The sequence below is a fragment of the Vespa crabro genome, chromosome 2 (genome assembly GCF_910589235.1).
Source record: "Vespa crabro chromosome 2, iyVesCrab1.2, whole genome shotgun sequence".
NCBI lineage: Eukaryota > Metazoa > Arthropoda > Insecta > Hymenoptera > Vespidae > Vespa > Vespa crabro.
The window spans coordinates 21,797,499-21,817,329 of NC_060956.1; the positions used below are offsets into that span (position 1 = coordinate 21,797,499).

At 28.6% G+C, this 19,831-nt stretch overlaps 5 protein-coding genes across 7 annotated transcripts; 2 read left to right on the plus strand and 3 right to left on the minus strand.

The window, feature by feature from the left end:
* The first annotated feature begins 93 nt into the window (after positions 1–93).
* LOC124421637 (methionine--tRNA ligase, cytoplasmic) lies at positions 94–4,999 on the plus strand. Its single transcript, XM_046957053.1, has 16 exons — positions 94–289; positions 543–694; positions 771–887; positions 973–1,122; positions 1,212–1,316; positions 1,429–1,544; positions 1,639–1,755; positions 1,868–1,906; positions 2,002–2,166; positions 2,289–2,565; positions 2,657–3,038; positions 3,135–3,348; positions 3,431–3,670; positions 3,765–4,101; positions 4,209–4,439; positions 4,569–4,999. Exons 1-16 carry the CDS (start codon positions 187–189, stop codon positions 4,710–4,712), a joined length of 2,889 nt encoding a protein of 962 aa, XP_046813009.1. The 5' UTR covers positions 94–186; the 3' UTR covers positions 4,713–4,999.
* A 125-nt stretch (positions 5,000–5,124) lies between these two features.
* Positions 5,125–8,725, minus strand: LOC124421643 (ionotropic receptor 75a-like). Its single transcript, XM_046957066.1, has 9 exons — positions 8,267–8,725; positions 7,986–8,155; positions 7,453–7,761; positions 7,224–7,351; positions 6,944–7,102; positions 6,633–6,841; positions 6,347–6,561; positions 6,016–6,284; positions 5,125–5,884 (listed from the first exon to the last, which is right to left on the minus strand). Exons 1-9 carry the CDS (start codon positions 8,397–8,399, stop codon positions 5,647–5,649), a joined length of 1,830 nt encoding a protein of 609 aa, XP_046813022.1. The 5' UTR covers positions 8,400–8,725; the 3' UTR covers positions 5,125–5,646.
* Positions 8,726–8,729: 4 nt separating this feature from the next.
* Positions 8,730–14,707, minus strand: LOC124432876. Its single transcript, XM_046982157.1, has 15 exons — positions 14,692–14,707; positions 14,142–14,383; positions 13,744–14,052; positions 13,541–13,668; positions 13,292–13,456; positions 12,990–13,204; positions 12,692–12,906; positions 12,187–12,455; positions 11,899–12,108; positions 10,220–10,381; positions 9,937–10,145; positions 9,652–9,866; positions 9,303–9,574; positions 9,009–9,215; positions 8,730–8,932 (listed from the first exon to the last, which is right to left on the minus strand). The coding sequence occupies exons 1-15, from the start codon at positions 14,705–14,707 to the stop codon at positions 8,839–8,841; spliced, it is 2,928 nt and encodes a 975-aa protein (XP_046838113.1). The 3' UTR covers positions 8,730–8,838.
* Positions 14,691–18,134, minus strand: LOC124421645 (pancreatic triacylglycerol lipase-like). 2 transcript variants are annotated; one of them, XM_046957070.1, is made up of 7 exons: positions 17,794–18,134; positions 17,555–17,657; positions 16,467–16,615; positions 15,757–16,002; positions 15,532–15,696; positions 15,209–15,365; positions 14,691–15,135 (listed from the first exon to the last, which is right to left on the minus strand). In XM_046957070.1, exons 1-7 carry the CDS (start codon positions 17,840–17,842, stop codon positions 15,078–15,080), a joined length of 927 nt encoding a protein of 308 aa, XP_046813026.1. In that variant the 5' UTR covers positions 17,843–18,134; the 3' UTR covers positions 14,691–15,077. The 2 variants fall into 2 exon arrangements, with proteins under 2 accessions (XP_046813026.1, XP_046813025.1); XM_046957069.1 differs by having other exon boundaries at positions 15,490–15,696; positions 17,794–18,119.
* Positions 17,073–19,813, plus strand: LOC124421648 (male-enhanced antigen 1). Of its 2 annotated transcripts, none has more exons than XM_046957076.1 (4): positions 17,073–17,333; positions 18,818–19,127; positions 19,228–19,299; positions 19,366–19,813. In XM_046957076.1, exons 2-4 carry the CDS (start codon positions 18,951–18,953, stop codon positions 19,579–19,581), a joined length of 465 nt encoding a protein of 154 aa, XP_046813032.1. In that variant the 5' UTR covers positions 17,073–17,333; positions 18,818–18,950; the 3' UTR covers positions 19,582–19,813. The 2 variants fall into 2 exon arrangements, with proteins under 2 accessions (XP_046813032.1, XP_046813031.1); XM_046957075.1 differs by lacking the exon at positions 17,073–17,333 and adding an exon at positions 18,578–18,679.
* Positions 19,814–19,831: the final 18 nt, after the last annotated feature.

A 19,831-nucleotide genomic window follows, 5' to 3' on the forward strand; every position in this document is an offset into this window, starting at 1 on the left:
GTTTACCGTTATCAGTAAAGCCATCCAATCATCATTTGCAAATTGTTTTATTGTTACCAAAAACAACCAATAAAATTCCCTGGATTTACCGCGGTCATATTTCCAGGTTGTTGTTCGTACGCATGAGTAGTGTGCGTTAAACATATTTTCTATTTATTGCGATTATTTATTAATTTATTAATAACCATGATAGTGTTAACGAATGAGGGCAATCCAAATGCGTTAAAATTCATTATCGCAGCTAAATTGGTCCAGGAAAATGTAACCGTGAAGATAATATTACCGAATGGTACGAACTTAACCTATTTTATTTGAAAATTTAAATTATTAGAGTTTTTTTTTAATAAGTTATTTTCAATTATATTTTCACAGACACATTTTATTTAAATCTGTGACATTGTACACTTTATCACAGAATATATTATGTGGTACGAAAAATGATGTAATATTTACAATGACGAAATGATGTAACATTTACAATGATATTAACCTATGCAATTATTTGATTATTAATTTGAAATATATAATAATTCGATGTCTAGAAACGCCTTTAGGTCGGCTTCCTGTTCTTGAATTGCCAACTGGATCAAAAATATTTAGTACAAGTGCAGGAATGCAGCTTTTAGCAGCTCCCTCAGAAGAATATGAAATAATGACTAATAAGTGGCTAGAATGGGATGCTTCTGTGTTACAGGTAAATTTATATACATCTATATATAAATTTACTTGTGTGCGGATATGCGTGTATAAAAATGTATTTAAATTTTTAGCCTGCAATAACATATTATGGAACTGCAGGATCATATAAAATAGATCTCCAAGATTACTTATTTGGTCTATTATATGAAGTAGATGATGCATTAAAAGAAAAAATGTACTTAATTAAGGTATTTTTATTGTTATTAAGGATATATGTTTTGTTTTTTTTTTTTTCATTGCAATATAAACAAAATATCTTATCGAATCTTATAGGATAAAAATGATATATCGTTAGCAGACGCATCTATTTGGGTATCCATATGGTCTACTATAATAGTTACCAATATTGGAAACAGAATACTTAAAGAATATTCATATCTTAGTGATTGGTTGAAAAATATAGAATTACTGCCAATTATTCAGGTATAAAGAAAGTATATCAAAATTAAGAAAAGAAAAATATTATTTCACTTACTTTTTGGAATCTTATTACTTTTATAATATATTTTCAGGACTCTTTGAAAGTATTTCCATTGAAAAGAGGTTTAAATGCAATTGCCAGTATTCAAGCAGCATCTTGGTTTCCAATTAATTCAACAAGAACCTCAGCAATTGGAGTAAGTTCAAATTACAGTACATATTTAAACAAATATCAATACTGCGTGTCTTTAATATTTTAATTTTAATGTAACAATTAGCAAAGATTTAAATGAAATATTCAATTTTTAGCTTAATTCAATTAAAGATAAAGAAGCTGAAGTAGTTAGCCAAGAAGAAATGGATAAAGCAATGATTAATTGGAATTCATGTAATTGTCCAAATGTGAAAGAGACATCGTATCCTGTGTAAATATTCACGTTTAATTTCATATTTCTATATCCAAATGAAACTGATTGTATATTTTTCTTTTTTCTTTGGTTTTTTCTTTTTTATTCTTAGTCTACCAAAAAAAGGAGAAAGGAACATCTTAATTACTTCGGCGCTCCCTTATGTAAATAATGTACCTCATTTAGGCAATATTGTTGGTTGTGTTCTTTCTGCAGATATATTTGCTAGGTATGTATATCAGTGAATGTTTATTGTATTTATTGTAAAGTGTTTTTTTTTCTTTTCTTTTTTGTTTTTTTTTTTTTTTTTTTTTGTTATACGAATTTTATATTTTTTCTAGGTATTGTCGACAAAGAAATTATAATACATTATACATTAGGTAAGTATATTTTAATATGTTTGTATTTTTATTCCTTTTTTTTTTTTTTGTATAATGTAATATATGATGTTAAAAAAAAAAGTATGTATTATTAGTGGTACTGACGAATATGGCACTGCTACTGAGGCCAAAGCATTAGAAGAAAAAATAACACCTCAAGAAATATGTGACAAGTTCTTTAGTATCCATAATGATATTTATCGTTGGTTTGGTATTGGATTTGATTATTTTGGACGTACTACGACAACTGAACAAACCGAGTAAGGTCAATGAATATCTATGTTTGATTATTAAAATTTATGCATGCCTCTTTAATATACATATTCATAATTATATATATTCATTATTGGAAAATAATTATAAAGTGTAATTATATTTTTAGAATTGTTCAGTCCTTTTTCTTAAAAATAAAATCTCAAGGATATGTATTGACAGACACAGTTGATCAACTTCTTTGTGAATCCTGTGATCGATTTTTAGCTGATAGATTTGTGGAAGGAATTTGTCCTAGATGTAAATATGAAGATGCTCGTGGTGATCAATGCGATGGTTGTGGTCATTTAGTAAATTCAACTGAGTTGATAAATCCTCGATGTAAGATGTGTAGCAATAGACCTATCATTAAGAAATCAAAACAATTCTTTTTAGATTTGCCTAAAGTAAGATAAATTATGTTTCTATCAGTGTGTTAAATTTTTTATATTTTTATTCTATGATTTAATATTAAATATTTTCAATTCGTTTTTCCAGTTGGAAGAAAGATTAAAGGTATGGTCTGCAAAAGTAGAAAAAGGATGGTCGACCGTAGCTCGTGGAGTCACAAAGCCTTGGTTACGTGATGGCCTTAAGCCACGTTGTATAACTCGGGATTTAAAATGGGGTATACCTGTACCAGTGGAGGGATTTGAAAACAAAGTTTTTTATGTTTGGTTCGATGCTCCTTTTGGCTATATCAGTATTACAAAAAGATATACCAAAGAGTATGAACAATGGTGGAAACCTAATGGCGTTGATATTAGTTTGTGTCAATTTATGGCGAAAGATAATGTACCATTTCATACTATAATGTTCCCTGCCTATTTATTAGCAACTAATGAAGACTATACACTGTTAAAACATTTGATGGCTATAGGTACATATACAATTGATGATTTATATATCTTTTTTTTTTTTCTTTTTGTTACTATATTTGAAAATATTTAGAATTACACAAATCTTTTCATATTAGAATACCTGAATTATGAGGATACTAAATTCTCGAAGTCCAGAGGTATTGGAGTGTTTGGAACTGATGCTAGAGAAACAGGCATTCCAGCTGATGTTTGGAGATTTTATCTCGCTTACATTAGACCCGAAAATCAAGATTCGAATTTTAATTGGGCAGATTTAGCATCAAAAAATAACAACGAGTTATTAAATAATCTTGGAAACTTTATTAATAGGTTTGTAACTTGAGAAAATGTCATTGTTAAAATATAACTTTTGTTATATCATCATTAATAATTATAAATTATATTCTATAAGGGCTCTTGTATTTACGGAAAAGTTCTTTGATTCTAAAATACCACCGATGGAACCCCAGGAAGATGATTTGACATTACTGGCATTGGCTCAACGTGAATTGACGTCCTACATAAATGCACTTGAACAAGCTAAATTAAGAGATGGTATAAAATATGTATTAGCAATTTCGAAGCATGGCAATCAGTATATGCAATTGCAACAACCATGGGTTAAAGTAAAGAGTGTAGATGATAATGATAAGTAAGAAATATTTTTATATTTTTATTGGAATTAAATCATTAAGTTCATTAACAAAGGATTCATATTCATATGTATTTTAATATATTATTAACAGGAAGAAAGCTGGGACAATAATTGGAATTTGTTGTAATTTAACGTGTCTTTTATCAGCTCTATTAGCACCTTATATGCCTAATACTTCTCGCGAAATAAGGGGACAATTAGGGTTGGACAAAACACAATATGGATATATTCCAGATGTCATTATGAATATGTTATCTCCTGGACATAAAATTGGTAAAGTATCACCACTCTTTACAAAGATAGAAGATCAATTGATTGAAGAATTAAGGGAAAAATATGCCGGAAAACAAGAACCTAATGGTGCTCAATCGAAAACGAATAATGTCACTGAAAGTGTAGAATCTTCAAAAGCTACTGCAGCCCAACGGGTAAATTTTATATATATATATATATATATATATATATATATATATAATTTATTATTTAAAATAAAATAAATATATTATATTTTATTATAATTATTTTACTTCTTAAGGGTCAACTAGTCAAAGAGTTAGTATATAATCATGATAAAAGTGTTCGGCAGTCTCATGTGGACATTCTTAGTAGACTGCAAAATAAACTAGCTGATCGGAAACAAAATACAGATAAATGTGATAATGCTCAATCTGCCAAAAATAAAAAAGTCGAACCATTGCACACTCCCGAGCAAAATGGAGATACTAGTACAGATATAACTTCTTTGGAAGCAGCTATTGCAAAACAAGTATGTTTTAATATTTTATCGTATTAAGTATTGATGGATTTTTTTTTTCTTTTTTTTTCTTTTTTTTTTTTTTTTTTTTTGGTAATATCTTTAATTTTTTTATTATTATTATTTGTCAATAAATTTTAGGGCGATCTTGTACGTAAACTAAAAGCGCAAGAAGAAAAGAGCGTGTGGCAACCACAGGTAGACATTTTATTAAAATTAAAAAATCAATTAGCCAGTCTGACTGGTGCAAAAATTCCAGATAAAAAGTCAAAGAAAAAAAAGTAATTAAAATCGCAATATAAAATGTCTTTATATTAATTGATAAAACTTGACTTCAATTTTCTCTTATCATCTGAGCATAATTATAAAGGTATTAAATATTTTATACTTGCTTTTTTTATTTTTTTTTAAGTATAATCATTTCTACGATAAAGAATCTATTAAATCGTATTTATATGAAAGGATGTATTAAATATTTTGCATCATTTAAAAAATTGTCGAATATTATCATTGTAATATAATATTAAAGAATGGCATGATGCAAAAGAAGCAAATACAAATAAGAAATCATTATTTTAGTAAATTATTTTTGCTTAGTATATGGTAATTATTAATTTCATTTAACATTATATACAAGTTAATATTTTATATTCGAGATAAAAGAAATATATTTGTATATCTATACAAATACATATAAAAGCGTTCACGTATTAATAAATGTATTGTTATAGATATACTATTAATATTAATACAAATATACTATTATATATATTTAGTAAAATACATGTATACATATATGCATATAGTTCTTTTTTTATATCAGGAACAAATTACCTTCAAGTAACACAAGAGATAAACATTTTATGCATTTTTTTGATACTTATTTGAGTATGGATCATATTGTATCTCATGCAAGGTTTAATTTTTAACTTTTAAAAATAATATTTGTAGAGAGACGAAGATTTTTATTTCACACAATTGCTATGAAATATCCTATTAATAAAATTTTGACAATTATATATGTATTATAATGTCTCTAATTTTTTCTAATATTGCAAATTGTGCTTACTTTGCAAAAGAAAATATAATATAAATATAATCAGAGATTTTATATTAAAGTGATGATGGCATTGAAATAATCGGTCTACTTAATTTTATTTTTGAAAAGTACTATTACATCAATATTTTTTCTCAATCCAATTTTTTTCATCAATATTAATTAGCACTTCCTCATTATATTGAATTGCTTAATTTTTGTTATCCGGAATATAATATTTTCTATTAAACAAATAATAATAGATAATGTTATTCCGCATATCAAAAGAATTATGATTGGAGCAGCCTCGTATATAGTTACGCTTTCTACAGAAGTTACGTCATTTTGACAGTAGGGCTTTTGAGTGAAGGTCCTTTTTAATTCTCGTTTGAGAAGACCCGCGCTAAAGATTTTCATGAGTCTAAATTAAAGGGGGGAAAAAAAAAGAAAAGAAAAGAAGATATAATTTATATTATATCACATAAAGAATTCTATAATAGTTAAAGAAAAAAAAAAAAAAACAAGAATATCAACGACAAAGTTTCTTCCTACCCTATCTTTCCTACTTCGTGATAATGTCCTTTTCGATTCGTATAAAGAGCTGCTTTGGTCGGTCGAAGCCAATGAATTTCTGTTAATTGACATATCATCTTTTGATCGAAATAATTATTTATGTAATAGTATGCATGTTCAGGAACACCATGATAAGCAAAACCACCCTGCATTATTTTTATTATTCCTGTCTCCACGCTCATAATTTTCTTCTGTTGTGGTATTTTCGACCAATGATTTTTAAAATATATCATTTCCGGATTATGATCCTAAAATAGATATTATTCATAATCATTAGACAATTAAATATAATATAAAAGAATGAAATTACCTGTAATATAATATTTGTAATGACGGTATTCTCCGATGCCAATTTCATTTTGCTAGCTACCAATTTGTATAATGAATCATTTAATTTGTTATTTGGTATATTTAAACGTGCCGATACTATTGCTGCCGAATAATAATTGTATATTAACAAGCCATAAACTCCAATTTGAAACAGAGCAATACGACTGGCAAATTTAATAGGCATATTTTGTGCACCTAATCAAAATATTCAATTAGAAAATGCATCTAATACTGTTTGACGAATTTACATCTATAATATTACATACCTTGTTGACATATCGCGCCCAATGTAGTTAATAATGAACTTCCATAATCCTTATTTTTAATACTATCCGATTTTATGATAAATGAATAGATCAAAAAAGAAATAATGAAAAAAAAGAAAATCATGTACCAGGAGGTCCAAGTTAATGGCCGAAAAATATTATTAAATTGAATCGTTGTCGATGGTAATGTTAGAAACATAAAACATGTACTGCAAAATAATTACTTGTAGAATTATTAAATACAAAACATTATTAGATACATAAAGATTTATTAAATAATATAATTTAATTATGTTTATTTAAATTTTTACCGTGCAGGCATAATTTCCATAAGGATTTTAGCAACATCGAGTCTTTTATGAATTACAAGAGAGGGTTGATATCCAATGTCTACTGTTCCTTCGATTAAAGAATCCATCATAGGTCCATTAGTATAGTCCGTCCAAGAAGTGAATCCTTTGACATGCATGCTATTAGAAACAATCATTTTTTTTTTTTTTTTTTTTTTAATTCAAATATTTAATGTTGTAAAATAATAAAAGAAGTAAGATGATTGATAAAAATAAAGAAAAAAAGGAAAGAAGATTTTACCTGAAATTAAATATGTTGGCTATAAGTTGTACTAAAGTAAAACCGATTTTAGGCCAATCTTCCAAAGTAATATTATCGTGATCTTCCAAATAATCTAATAAAGGAACATTTTTAGGTTTATGTTCTATCTGGAAAATTAATTTTTTTTTTTTTCTTTTTTTTTTTTTTTTTGTTAATTGCTAGATAAATGATCAGACAAAAGAACTCATTTTGTTTTATATACACTTACAGCACTGGATACAATGATTCTCAATTTATGAAAGTTCCATCTTCTCAAAATCTTTGTTTCTAATAAAAATACCTTTAATCCATTATCTTTATTCCATGTTGCGTATCTTGTTATATTGAGTATACCACCACGTTCTTTATTAGGATTATATATATCATATAATTCGTAATAATCATAATTCGGTACGGAAACAACAAAATCGGTGGTAACGCTGAAGGCAGTATCATTCAATTTATACAAACAATAGCTTATATTTGGTGCCAATACGAACCAATTGTATGCATAATCGTACATACGATAGCCAGTACTCTAAATTCAATAGTATTTCATTAAATCATTATTAATAAATCTGTATTATTGTGTAAAACTGATTTCTTTCAATAATTCTTGAACACTCTCAAAACATTCCTTCGTAAATTCTCAAAGGAAAGTCAACGTTATATCAATTTACGATAAAAAAAAATTAATTTATATTAAAAATGAAGTTCACTGAAACTTTATTGCGAATTCGAAAGTAACGTGATTTGTCATACTTGGTCAAAAATCGTCGTGGCATTTTGATCCTGGCAACGTAAATCTACGAAAACACCTAATTTCCAATAGTTGACGTTTAAGAATCGTAAAAAATTAAATTTTGCCGATGGCCCTTTTATTGATATCGAAATTCCTACTTCGTTTAACATCTTGATCATCTGAAAATCATCTATATAGATCGAATGATCGATCAATTAATAGTAATAAAATAATGATTTTTTAAAAAGAGTTTAACGAAGTTAAAGGAAATTATAATTGTGCGTTGTTAATTTTTACTTACTAATAATATCCCCGCAGGAAAATCCAACGACAGTAGGTATTCTTTTATAAATGAAATAATCACGAATAATTTCGTTACTTTGTGCAAAAACGAGAAAAACAAATTGAAAATGAAGGAAGCCCTTCATAAACATTATTATTACTTTTTCTTTAGGAACATGTCTATACTAGTACAATCTGAATGATAAACTACACTTTTTATAGATTCTTCTTTGTGGATTAGGTCTATAGACGGTTTTCTATTTTGCATGTGACATTCTGACAGCTTCGTACACGATTGCAATCGAATAAGAGAAATGACTTATTTAATATAGCGACAATTTAATGGAATTCGCATAAATTGAAAGACTAAGGTCTACGATATTGATTTCTTTTCATTTCGATTATCTTCTATTTTTTTTCTCTCCATCTTTCGATTAACAATAGTAAAAGATAGATATTAATTATTATTAATTTTTTATTTCTTCATCAGTACAACAAGCAAGATATTATGAATAATATTTTTAATATTATCGAAGCAAATGTGCAAATTATATTTGTTTAAGTGATAGAAAAATCAAATATTTTATCAAATTAAATACTAATTAATTGTAGTTCGTTAGTATTGCCCGTTTGATTACTATTCTGTTTCGATAAATTAGAGTTTTCTCTTTGCCGTGTGAATTTTCTGTAATTTCGATATAAAAATAATAAAATTTATGGATAAATGTGTAAGATTTAAAAAAAAAAAAAAAATAACTTACTGTGTGAATCGATGGAAGTAAATATTTTCTGTCAAGCAAATAACACTTGACATTAGGATACCTAACGTAATTAGAATGAAGGCCGGAGCTGTTTCGTAAATAGTAATACTTCTTGTGGACAAAGCGTCCTGTTGACATTGAGGTTTTTTCGAGGACCAATATTTAATTTGTCGATTTCGCAAACCTGTACTTTGCATTTTGATCAGACTTAAAAATAAAATATTAAAATTATATCCGAACTCGGATTGTAAACTCTATTGTAAATGAAACAATAGAATTCAAAAGATACTCTACCCTACTCTCGCTATTTCTAAGAATTGTGCATTGTGACTAGAATACATTCCCATGACTGATTCCTTGAAGAGATGAATTTCCGTCAGCTGACATATCTGATTCGAATCAAACATCTTTTCGATGTAAGGATAAGCTGTGTTGGGATCTGTGTGATAAGCAAGGACACCTTGACCAACTTGTCTGATACCTTCTTCTATAGGCAAATATCTTTTTGATAAGGGCAACGGGTCCCAACGTTTCTTCCTAAAATAATCTGATTCCCAATTCCATTTCTATAAGGCAAATAAATATTGACGAGTATTATTTTTATCGTTGGACAAAAAAAAATATTATAATTATTCGTAAGTACTTTCAATAGATAATTTAAATATGGTACAGCTTCTGCCGCAATACGCATATGCGTGTCGGCAAGTACCGCAACGGAATCTTCTATTTTGTCGAATGGTTCGCTCAAACGGGCTGATACGATACTACAGGAATAATAATTATACATCATCCAGCTGAAAAGTAATATCTGTACCACTGCTATACGACCGGCCAAATTTTTTGGAAAGAAATACGCTCCTAATAAAGAAATTAATTCAATTTATTAGAAATTTCTTTTTTTCTTCATATTTGAAAAATTAAAGTGTACCTTGTTGACTCATGATACCAATAGTTAAAACGATAGCTCCGAAACCCTCTTCACTTTTTACCTTTTCACGTTTCAATATTAATCCAACTATGATCATAGAAATGATCATGAAAACTGCATAAGTGTCCCAAATGCCTATTGTAAATGGTTTAAGAAATAAATCTAATTTGATTCTGTTCGTTGGAGTAGAAAGTAACATAAAGCATGGTCTGAAAAAAATATAATTCAATTTAAAATCAGACATCGACTGATATCTGATTAAAAAAAAAAATGTTTTTCTAACCGAACTGGCCAAGCTGCACCGATCAAACTGGCAAATTCTAATCTTTCGGACACCATAACTCTTGGATTGCTGGCAATGTCGATGTAATTGTCTTTGAGAAGTTCAAACATTCGACCGTGTATACTATTTCGATCCCAGTAATATATTTCTCCGGCGTGTACGCTATACATATATATATATATATATATATATATATATATATATATACATAAAAAAAAAAAAATATGATCAATTTTATAACATTTAAATATAAATCTAAAATCGTAATTACCTAAAATTAAAAAGTTCTCCAGTGTGTGATATCATGGAGTACACGAATTTATGCATACTTTCTAAAGATCTAGTATTGATATCCTTCATGTAATCAATTAATCTCATATTTTTAGGCCTATATTGAATCTACAAAATATAATATACAATATAATTCATAAAAATTAAATAAAATAAAAGAAAAATATAAAACACTCACTACACCAGCTATTTTTAATCTCAAACCATTCAAATCTCCCCTTCTAATCAATTTTGGTTCCATCAAATAAATATTCAAATTTCCATTAGAATTCCAAGTGCCATATTTAATGACGTTTAGTAAACCGCCCCGATATTTGCAATGATTAAATACGTCATACATTTCGTAACCATTTTGATTAGGTATAGCAACAACTACGTCGGTGGCCATGCTATAAGCCGTATCATTCAAAATCGATACGCTTTGATTTAAATTTGATCCTAATATCAACCAGTTGTAAAGATAGCCGTACATGCGATGCTCCGAACTCTGATCAATAAAATTGATTTTACATTTAAATTGTCAAAATGGAACAGGTTTAAATTATTTACTTATTACACTTATCTTACTTCGGAAAAAATATATTTAAGATTTTGATTATGACAACGTAAATCGACGAAAACACCTACTGTCCAATGATTGCTATTCAATATCAAACGTACATCTGGATTTGAAAAAGGATCTTTTATAATCGCGAATAATCCTGCATGATTTAGCCTTCTCAAAAGATTAAAATTGCCTGTCGAGAAAAATTAAATATTTAATATTAAATATAATTAACGTTGTTTGTTTTAAAAGATGATTTTCTGTAATAGTCGCACTCGTAACATCACCGCACGAAAATCCAACGATATTCTTCACATTTTTAAACTTAAAATAATCACTAATAAAATCATTGTCCTCGGCGTAAGAATATACGACGATATATAACAAAATGAGTACTCTAATGCTCATCTTTTTCTAATTATTTTTTTATTCAATTGTTAAACGATCGAACGTCTATGTCATTATGAGTATTTTCAATTGTGGGCATATATTTATATATGGTTCGTAAACTATTCATAGATTTTACGAAGAAAAAAAAAGAGAAAAAGAAAAAGAAAAAACGTTTATTTATTTATTCATTCATAGAACTAGAAGATCATTAATAATTCTAATATTTCTAAATATTTAATACTTCCCTAGCTACGTCGATCTATAATTGGTAATAATTAAGAAACATTTCTATTACTTGTATATCAATCCATGTGTCTTCTATTGATATTTATTATCAATGATCTGTAAATTTGTAAGATATGTAAGAAATGTAAGAAATCTTTTTTTTCCTTAGGTTTATTCTTTTTCCTTTTTTTTTTTTTTTCTTTTTTATCGAAAATAGTTACTACTCTACCTTTTGGACCAAAACCAAAAAATGATATTTTCGATGGCACATACACTCAAGGATAAAACCATGCCAACGACAAGGAATAACAAAATAGGGGCGGCTTCATGAATCGATATAGCTTCGGCTATAAGCATGCTTGCCGGACAACGAGGCTTTCTAGCAGACCAACGTTTCAATTCACGATCTCGTAAACCAACATTATTCATTTTCGTAAATCTGAAAGAAGAAAATTTTTCTTTCTTATATCCTGATAAAATTATCTTAAAAAGAAAAGTTCGAAAACAATTTCTTTACCCAATTCTTAGCATTTCAGTGAAGGGACCATTTTTTCTCGTCCAAAGTCCTAAAGTCGTTCGAAAGAGATGAACTTCCATTAATTCGCATATCATACGAGTTTCAAAAGTTCTTTCTATATACGGATAAGCTGATTCTGTTAACGTGTGATAAGCAAAACCACCCTTGGCAACATAATTTAATCCTTTCTCTATTGGCAAGTATCTCATTGATTGAGGAAGCTTTAGCCAACGATTTTCATAAAAATATTTTACGTCTATGTATGGTTCCTATAATATATACGTACATAAAAAGTATTAATAAAATTGGATAGGCCAAAAGTTTTTAAATGCTTTTAAAAATCAATTACTCTTGTACGAGGTTTATTGGGTTAATATTTTTTTTTCATTTTCTTTTCTTTTTTTTTTTTTTTTCTTTTCAAATCGCTAAACTACAAGCTTAGAAATTTTTGTCCCACTTTTTATTTACAAGAATATTTATAATAACTAATTGTGAAATCATTTACCTGTAATAACGAATTAATATACTCAGTAGGTTCTATTGCGATCTTAAAATTACTATCGGCTAAACTAATCAATGAATCATTCATTTTATTTTCTATATTTCTTAAACGATTCGACACCATGCTAGCTGAGTAATAATTGAAGATTAACAAACTGAAGAACATTATGTGTAAAAATGCGATACGACCTCCAATTCCGTAAGGTACCACAGCTGAAGCTGGTATTAAAAAAGAAAAAAAAAGAATTCATGTATTTTCAATATTAATGTAATATACATAAATTTTCATTGAATCATCGAACCTTGCTGCGATATAGCTCCGACGGAAGAAAGTATTGAGATCCCACAGAGTCCAATGAAATCATGAAAACCTTCCTTTCTTAAGACGGTCAATAAAATAAAAGCTGTAAGAGCTATTATTATTAACATTGCGTACCATACATGGATAGACAATGGTCGTATGAATTGCGTAAATCGTAAATTTGTCGATGAAATTGTGCGAAATAAAAAACATGTTCTATGGTAGAAAAGAATTATTAAAAAAAAGAATATATATATAAGAATAATTATCTATACATTGTAAATATGTGTACAAATTATATACCGTACTGGCCAAACTGGAGCAATGATGTCACCATAATTTAATTTCTCAGTAATCATCATGGTTGGATTTATATAAATATCGATTATACCTTCTTTGAATGCTGTGAACATTGGACCACGCTTACCGCCACGTTTCTCCCATGGATCTATTTTCGTAATATTCATTCTAAGATAAAACAAAGTCATATATTTGAAAAAACAAAAAATATCTATATCGAAATATAAACAAGAATCTATGTAATATATTTACGTGAAATTATAAAGCTCTGCTATATTAATCAAAATCGCATACATAAATTTCGAATGACTGTCTTTCGATTTGTTATTGTAATCCAATAAATATTTCTCGATCGATATATTTGATAATTTGTGATCAAACTGCGAAGAAATATTTTTAGATAACTTACGATTTATATCTGCGAAAGAATATTTTATAAAATTCAATGCACTCACGAGCACACCAACATTTAGTTTCATTCCTTGCAGATTTGCTCTTCTATTAAATTTTTGTTTGATCAATGTAACATACAAACCAGTTTCTTTGTGCCAAGTACCAAATAATATCGTTTTCAATGATCCACCATGATCTTTAGATAAATTATAAACATCGTATAAAACGAAACCATTAGTCGATGGTTCGGCTATAATTACATCAGTAGCGATATTGAAATTACTATCATCTATGATCTTCAAACTTTCTTTTAAATTATGACCTATGATCAACCACTTGTGTGCTTCGTCATACATATGATGTTTTGATGCCTAAATGAATGTTAATAAATATCTTGTAATATGAATTGAAAACGTAGATAATTTTATTTAACGAACGATGTAATCTCAAATTAGCTTACTTTTGAGATAAGCCTGCTAACATTTTGATTTTCGCATCTTAAATCCAAAAAAATACCTAAATAATGATTATTGGTATACAAAAATCTCGTTAAAATATCATCGGATTTTGTCAAGTATTCGTTCTTTAATATTGCAATGAAAGTATTTATATCGTTGAACGATTTCAACAATTTGATATTATCTGTTTCGAAGAAAAAATAATAATGATAAAGAATGAAAATAACTTTCAAAACAATTTTCACTCACTCGTCACGTTGTAACAAGAAAATCCGACCACTTTAGCAATTTTTCTATGCTCAAAGTAATCTCGAATGAAATCATTTTCATTGTTACAGGAGATTAAAATTATTATATTGAACACAATGAAAAATTTAAGATAGTACCGATACATGGTAGAAAGCAACTCCATTCCCTTGTTTCAAAGATATTGATAAACTCAATGCTTTTGCTTTTTAATTTATTATTAATTGATTTTATTCTTTAATAAGAATCGATTATAATCACGTGACATAAAGAAAAATGACAGGGTTATGAAATATTAGAATAAACCCAATCGTACGATCATTTATTTATCTCGTGCAAAGTACAGAGAAAAAATAAAGATGTTCGAATCTATTGCGTATAATTATCATCTTAATTTGTACTTTATGTACGTAGAGATATAGATATTTTTTATTTTGGATCGTTTTTATTATTATTATTTTCTTTTTTTCTTTCTTTTTTTAATTTTTTTTTCGGCTTCAATCAAACGCTATGAAACGTTTTGGAGATCCGAATGAAAATTGAGGTACATGCATGCGTACATAACGCGTAAGCAAACACGTAAGTCTACATAAATAAAGTAACTTACAAATGACTAGTACTGATTATTTAATCGCATATATATACACGATCGTTATTGCTTTCTTTTTCAAATTCGATATCCGTGTCCTTTCTCATTCTATTGCGAATGGTGGTTCATTGTTGGTAGACAAATAGAATTTGCCTCGTAATCTGACATAAAAGGAACATTTAATGTTTAGACTTTCGGAGATTTCAAGGAAAAATAAAATAAACAAAGTCTTACGATGTGGATGCGTATTCTCCCATCAAGACAATCGGATTGTAATTGCAACGACCTTCCTTATATTTTTCCCAACTCTCACAGGTTCTTGCCTTAAATCCTGCAGTACTACCGATGCTCTCTGTCATGAACTGATGTGCACGAGAATGACTGCAATAGGCTAAAAATAAAATATAAAAAGAAAAGAAAAGAAAATATAAACGTATATACAATATATGAATAATTTAAGTAAAGTCTCAATGACATAGTGACTTTTTATATTTTTAACCATTCAAGATACTAACTGATCGTTGGAAAGAAAGAACATCCAGGTTGTGGGAATTTACCATTATTGGGATAAAAATCAGCATGACCTAAAGGTGCTAAAAATCCAAAAGCTGGTCCACTAGTATGTATAACGTCGACAAATTGTGCATCCGTAGGATCCAATCGAAATTCTGGATCAACGATTCCTGAGATCGTTTCAAAAAGAGGACTAGCAGGATCCAGACCTATGACATCGTGATAATTTTTATCGGAATCACGATAAATAATTTATACGCATATCTTACCAGTTATTCGGCCGATACGACCATCGAGATAAGCCCCAGCAAAACCTGCTACATGCGAACCCAAACTATGACCGCTAATATGAACGTCCTTGTATTCGAGATTCGATTCTCTGTTAAGAAATTCGAGAAAATCTCCAAAGAATTCTCCTACTTTGCGTGTATTGTTAGCAGCCACAGTATAAACATCTGCTGCCAATGTACCCCAACCAACGACTATTACGTTCACATCTTCGTGTAACAAGTAAGCTAAAAAAATATTTATTTCCTTTCGATTATTATTTTACATTCTAAATTTCATTTCGTTGATATTCCTTAAAAAGAAAAAAAAGAAAAAAAAGAAAAAGAAAAAAAAAATGAGAGAAAAATCGGAGTCCGCTTTCTTTCTTTCCTTTTTGTTTCTCTTTTCTCGAAATTACGTCAAGTGAGCTTGGAAATATGACTACACGCGAAAGAGCAAAAGTGTTGTAAAACGATCAATTAATGCGTTATCTTGTTGACCCTTGAACCTGGCGACGTCCGATTCCGTGTTTACCGAAACGATTTGACCATGATTATCATGAAATTTCTCTAACTTCTCTTCAACGTTGTGATATTCTAGAAAATCCTTTAACATCTTTCATTCATTCTCTTTCTCTCTCTCTCTCTCTCTCTCTGTCTCTCTCTCTCTCTCTCTCTCTCTTTTTTCTTCTATCTTATTAATAATGTCTTACCGTCTATGAGTCCTCGTACCCATGCTTCATTACCAGTGTCGCTAAATCCATGAACGATAAACTTCGTTGGACGACTTTCATTAAAGTGAGATGCATAAAGGACTTCTGTATTATTCAAGAATAATTGTTCCTCGCCGAAAGGATTCTCCCTATATAATTATATAATTATATAATTATTTAACCATTAAGATTTACATTTTAACGAACGATTAAATAATTCCTATATGGATCTATCATAATTATATTCATTATATCATTGATCATTTTCTCATGTAAAAATAATATATCGAAACTATATAAATATAAATTATTTACATGAGTAAAAAAAGTTACGATTTTTTTTTTTTTTTTTTTTTTTTTTTTTTTTTTTATTATCATATAAAAATGATACACATACTTCTAGTTTAATTATTTTCTAAGTAAGAAAATTAACGAGACGCCAGTCGAACATTTATTTTCATTATTCGAGTGGCGCCTCGTTTTATCCTCCTTTTCGATCGGGACAATCGGCATGAGATGAAATGAAAAAAGAAAAAGGAGATAAAAAAGAAAAAGAGGAAGAAAAAGAAGAAGAAGAAAAAGAAGAAGATGAAGATGAAGAAGCAGAAGAAAAAGAAGTGGAGGCGCGTCTGAGATATTTACGCATGGATGATAGCCAATCGAGCGTCAGCGCTGAGAATAGAATGCGGACGCTTTCTGATTGTACGTATCATTTAAAAAATTAATGCTTCGTTTATAGCAACGCATAACATTGGCTCCGTACCGGCGAAAAATTTCTCCTATCGATCGATCCACGACAAGAAAGGGCAAACGCGCGAAGCTTCGACCTCGCGACTTTTTATAGTTCCTGATCGAGTAATATGCAAGGTATAACGCAAATATCATTTTTTCATTCATTATATTATTAAATTTTACGGGTATTAATATAAGCGCGATATAATAACCACTAATATGTGTGTCTGTCTGTCTGTGTGTGTGTGTGTGTGTATGTGAAATAATAATCGATATTAATTTTATACTTCGTTTTTTCTTTTTTACCTCGAATTTATCGTAAGGTATAAAAATAATAATATATCATATTATTATACCTGGTATACAAATTAAACGTTGCTGGTTCTCGTGCTGCCTTAAAAACCGACTTGATGACCGTTTCCACGTCGTTTAATAACGTGTTTTGCGGATGCGCGTACGCTGTAAATCATGAGAAAATATTAATGATAAACTTTCGACCAATTATATATCCTAATCTTTGATATTACGAACGCGCATAAAGTATGTCTCAATATGTTAAAAAATCTAATTATGTCGTGTGTTTCACACTCTTTACCTGATACGAAGGCGGTCGCTAAAAGAATGTAGGATTCAACAAGTGACATGTCTACTTGTGCGATACCACTCGACGTTGCACTGGATTACTACTGCAGTCGGCTTAATGGCGGGGCGCCATTCATCCTACATGATTTCTTGTCTGTGATGTACGATAAAACTCGGAGCCTCAGTCATTAGCTTAATTAATTACGACAGACACTCGAGTCTCGTTGTAAACGCAAGTTCAGCGATTAGTTATCCCCACTTACCACACGTCCTCAAAATTATATTCTGCCTCTATGAATCTTCGATGAACGAATAACTTTATAACGAAATAAAATTAGAGGACGAAATGACATTCGCGATTAGTAATCACAATTTTAGATGTTTTAATCAACATTCCGATAATGTAATCCAAGTATGATATAGCGAAATATTTTTTACTACTTTACTTCTATAATTTTCTACAATTATCTGCGTCTTCTTTATAATTCGTATTTATAAATACGAATATATATTTTATTATATATTTTATTTTATATACATATATATATATATTTTATTTCTTTTATATACATAAATTATATGTTCCTAACAATAAATGGTAATGTTAAACTGTTGTCAATTTTAAATTATTTATAATATTGATTTATACTTCAGTTTTTCATTACATTTTATACATACAAGATACTTACTATAGTTGTTTTGTGGTAGTATTCCAGAGATTAAATATTTTTTATTTTTTTTTCCTCTGATAATTTACTTTCACTGTTGATTGCGTCTTATATTTTTCGAATTTGTATTTTCGCGCGTTTATTGAAAGATGGCGCCCTTTTGCCATATGTAGTTTGATGTTTTACCGTCAAATATTTCTAGAATCAGCTGTGATGTGTCAAATATTATGGGTATTTACAAAATTCTAATTTCCGGCACATTTAATTCGATATATATTTCTTTAAATTAATATAAATTAAATCCCTTTATATCTTGTGAAAACGTATAAATAATAAACTTATATTTAAAAATGTAAAATTTGTTTTTAGGAAAAAAATAGGGTTAGGAATATCGTCAAAAAGAATAACAGTGAGGATTTTTTAAATTGTCGTTGCGAATAGGATACAAAAGAACGTATTAAAAATATGCATTCATAGAAAATGCGATATATCTTAACGCACAATGTCTCCTGAACCTACTCAAGAACCAATAGAAGAAAATTTAAATGTACCTAATTTGATCATTGATACAAGGATGGCAACAGATTCTGACAGCGAAGATGAAGATGTTGGAATGGCAGGATATATGCCATTATCTCAATTACCTACTGATAGCGATCTTATATTAGAGGATGATGAAGTTTGTAATATTATATTTTGAAATATAAATAATAATTATATTAATATATATACTCAATTGATTTTATTATCATTTTTATATTCATAATGAGTATTTTTAGGATGACGAATGGATATCTCAGACTGGAGAAACAAATCATGCAGTACCTGTATCATTAAACGATTCACAGCAGGTAAAAATATTTATATTTAGAAATTATTACTTAATTGCCTAATCAATTTATCTATAAACATTCTAGACATGCCTTAGCGAAACAATAGAAGTATGGTCATCTCCATCTAATAGATCTAATATAGATATGGATACAGATAAAATTAATCAAGTAAAATCAATGATGGCAACTTTCACATTACCGTCCACAGCAATTCCAGAATGGGCAAATACCATTTCTGAAGAAGAATGGAAAGAACAATTAATCGATCGTATTAAAGAGATGCAAAATAAAGAAAAATGAGGCTAAATAGTTTAATAATTTTTACATATTTTACATAAAATTATATTTAGAAGATCAAAATTCTATCACACATTCATTATGATATAGTCAATGAAATTTATTTTTTAAAATACAATATTTCTTGTGTCAAATATAAGAAAATTTACTTTTTAATATGTGCTATATTATGAATAATGCATGTTACGTGAATATATCCATAATTTGTGATGTAATAAACTATATTTAATTCTAATCTTAATCTGATAAATAC

Coding starts and splice junctions, on each gene's coding strand:
- LOC124421637 (XM_046957053.1), top strand. CDS start 187: ATGATAGTGTTAACGAATGAGGGCAATCCAAATGCGTTAAAATTCATT. Junction 1,317..1,428: donor CAAGAACCTCAGCAATTGGA/GTAAGTTCAAAT, acceptor TTCAATTTTTAG/CTTAATTCAATTAAAGATAA. Junction 1,907..2,001: donor TATAATACATTATACATTAG/GTAAGTATATTT, acceptor ATGTATTATTAG/TGGTACTGACGAATATGGCA.
- LOC124421643 (XM_046957066.1), bottom strand. CDS start 8,399: ATGTTTATGAAGGGCTTCCTTCATTTTCAATTTGTTTTTCTCGTTTTT. Junction 7,762..7,985: donor CCACGACGATTTTTGACCAA/GTATGACAAATC, acceptor TATTGAATTTAG/AGTACTGGCTATCGTATGTA. Junction 6,842..6,943: donor ATGGAAATTATGCCTGCACG/GTAAAAATTTAA, acceptor ATTATTTTGCAG/TACATGTTTTATGTTTCTAA.
- LOC124432876 (XM_046982157.1), bottom strand. Junction 14,053..14,141: donor TTAGCAGGCTTATCTCAAAA/GTAAGCTAATTT, acceptor ACATTCATTTAG/GCATCAAAACATCATATGTA. Junction 9,575..9,651: donor ATTTAAATTATCTATTGAAA/GTACTTACGAAT, acceptor TTTGCCTTATAG/AAATGGAATTGGGAATCAGA.
- LOC124421645 (XM_046957069.1), bottom strand. CDS start 17,842: ATGTCACTTGTTGAATCCTACATTCTTTTAGCGACCGCCTTCGTATCA. Junction 17,658..17,793: donor AGCGACCGCCTTCGTATCAG/GTAAAGAGTGTG, acceptor CATGATTTACAG/CGTACGCGCATCCGCAAAAC. Junction 15,136..15,208: donor GGAGAATACGCATCCACATC/GTAAGACTTTGT, acceptor CTTTTATGTCAG/ATTACGAGGCAAATTCTATT.
- LOC124421648 (XM_046957076.1), top strand. CDS start 18,951: ATGTCTCCTGAACCTACTCAAGAACCAATAGAAGAAAATTTAAATGTA. Junction 19,128..19,227: donor TTATATTAGAGGATGATGAA/GTTTGTAATATT, acceptor GAGTATTTTTAG/GATGACGAATGGATATCTCA. Junction 19,300..19,365: donor CATTAAACGATTCACAGCAG/GTAAAAATATTT, acceptor TAAACATTCTAG/ACATGCCTTAGCGAAACAAT.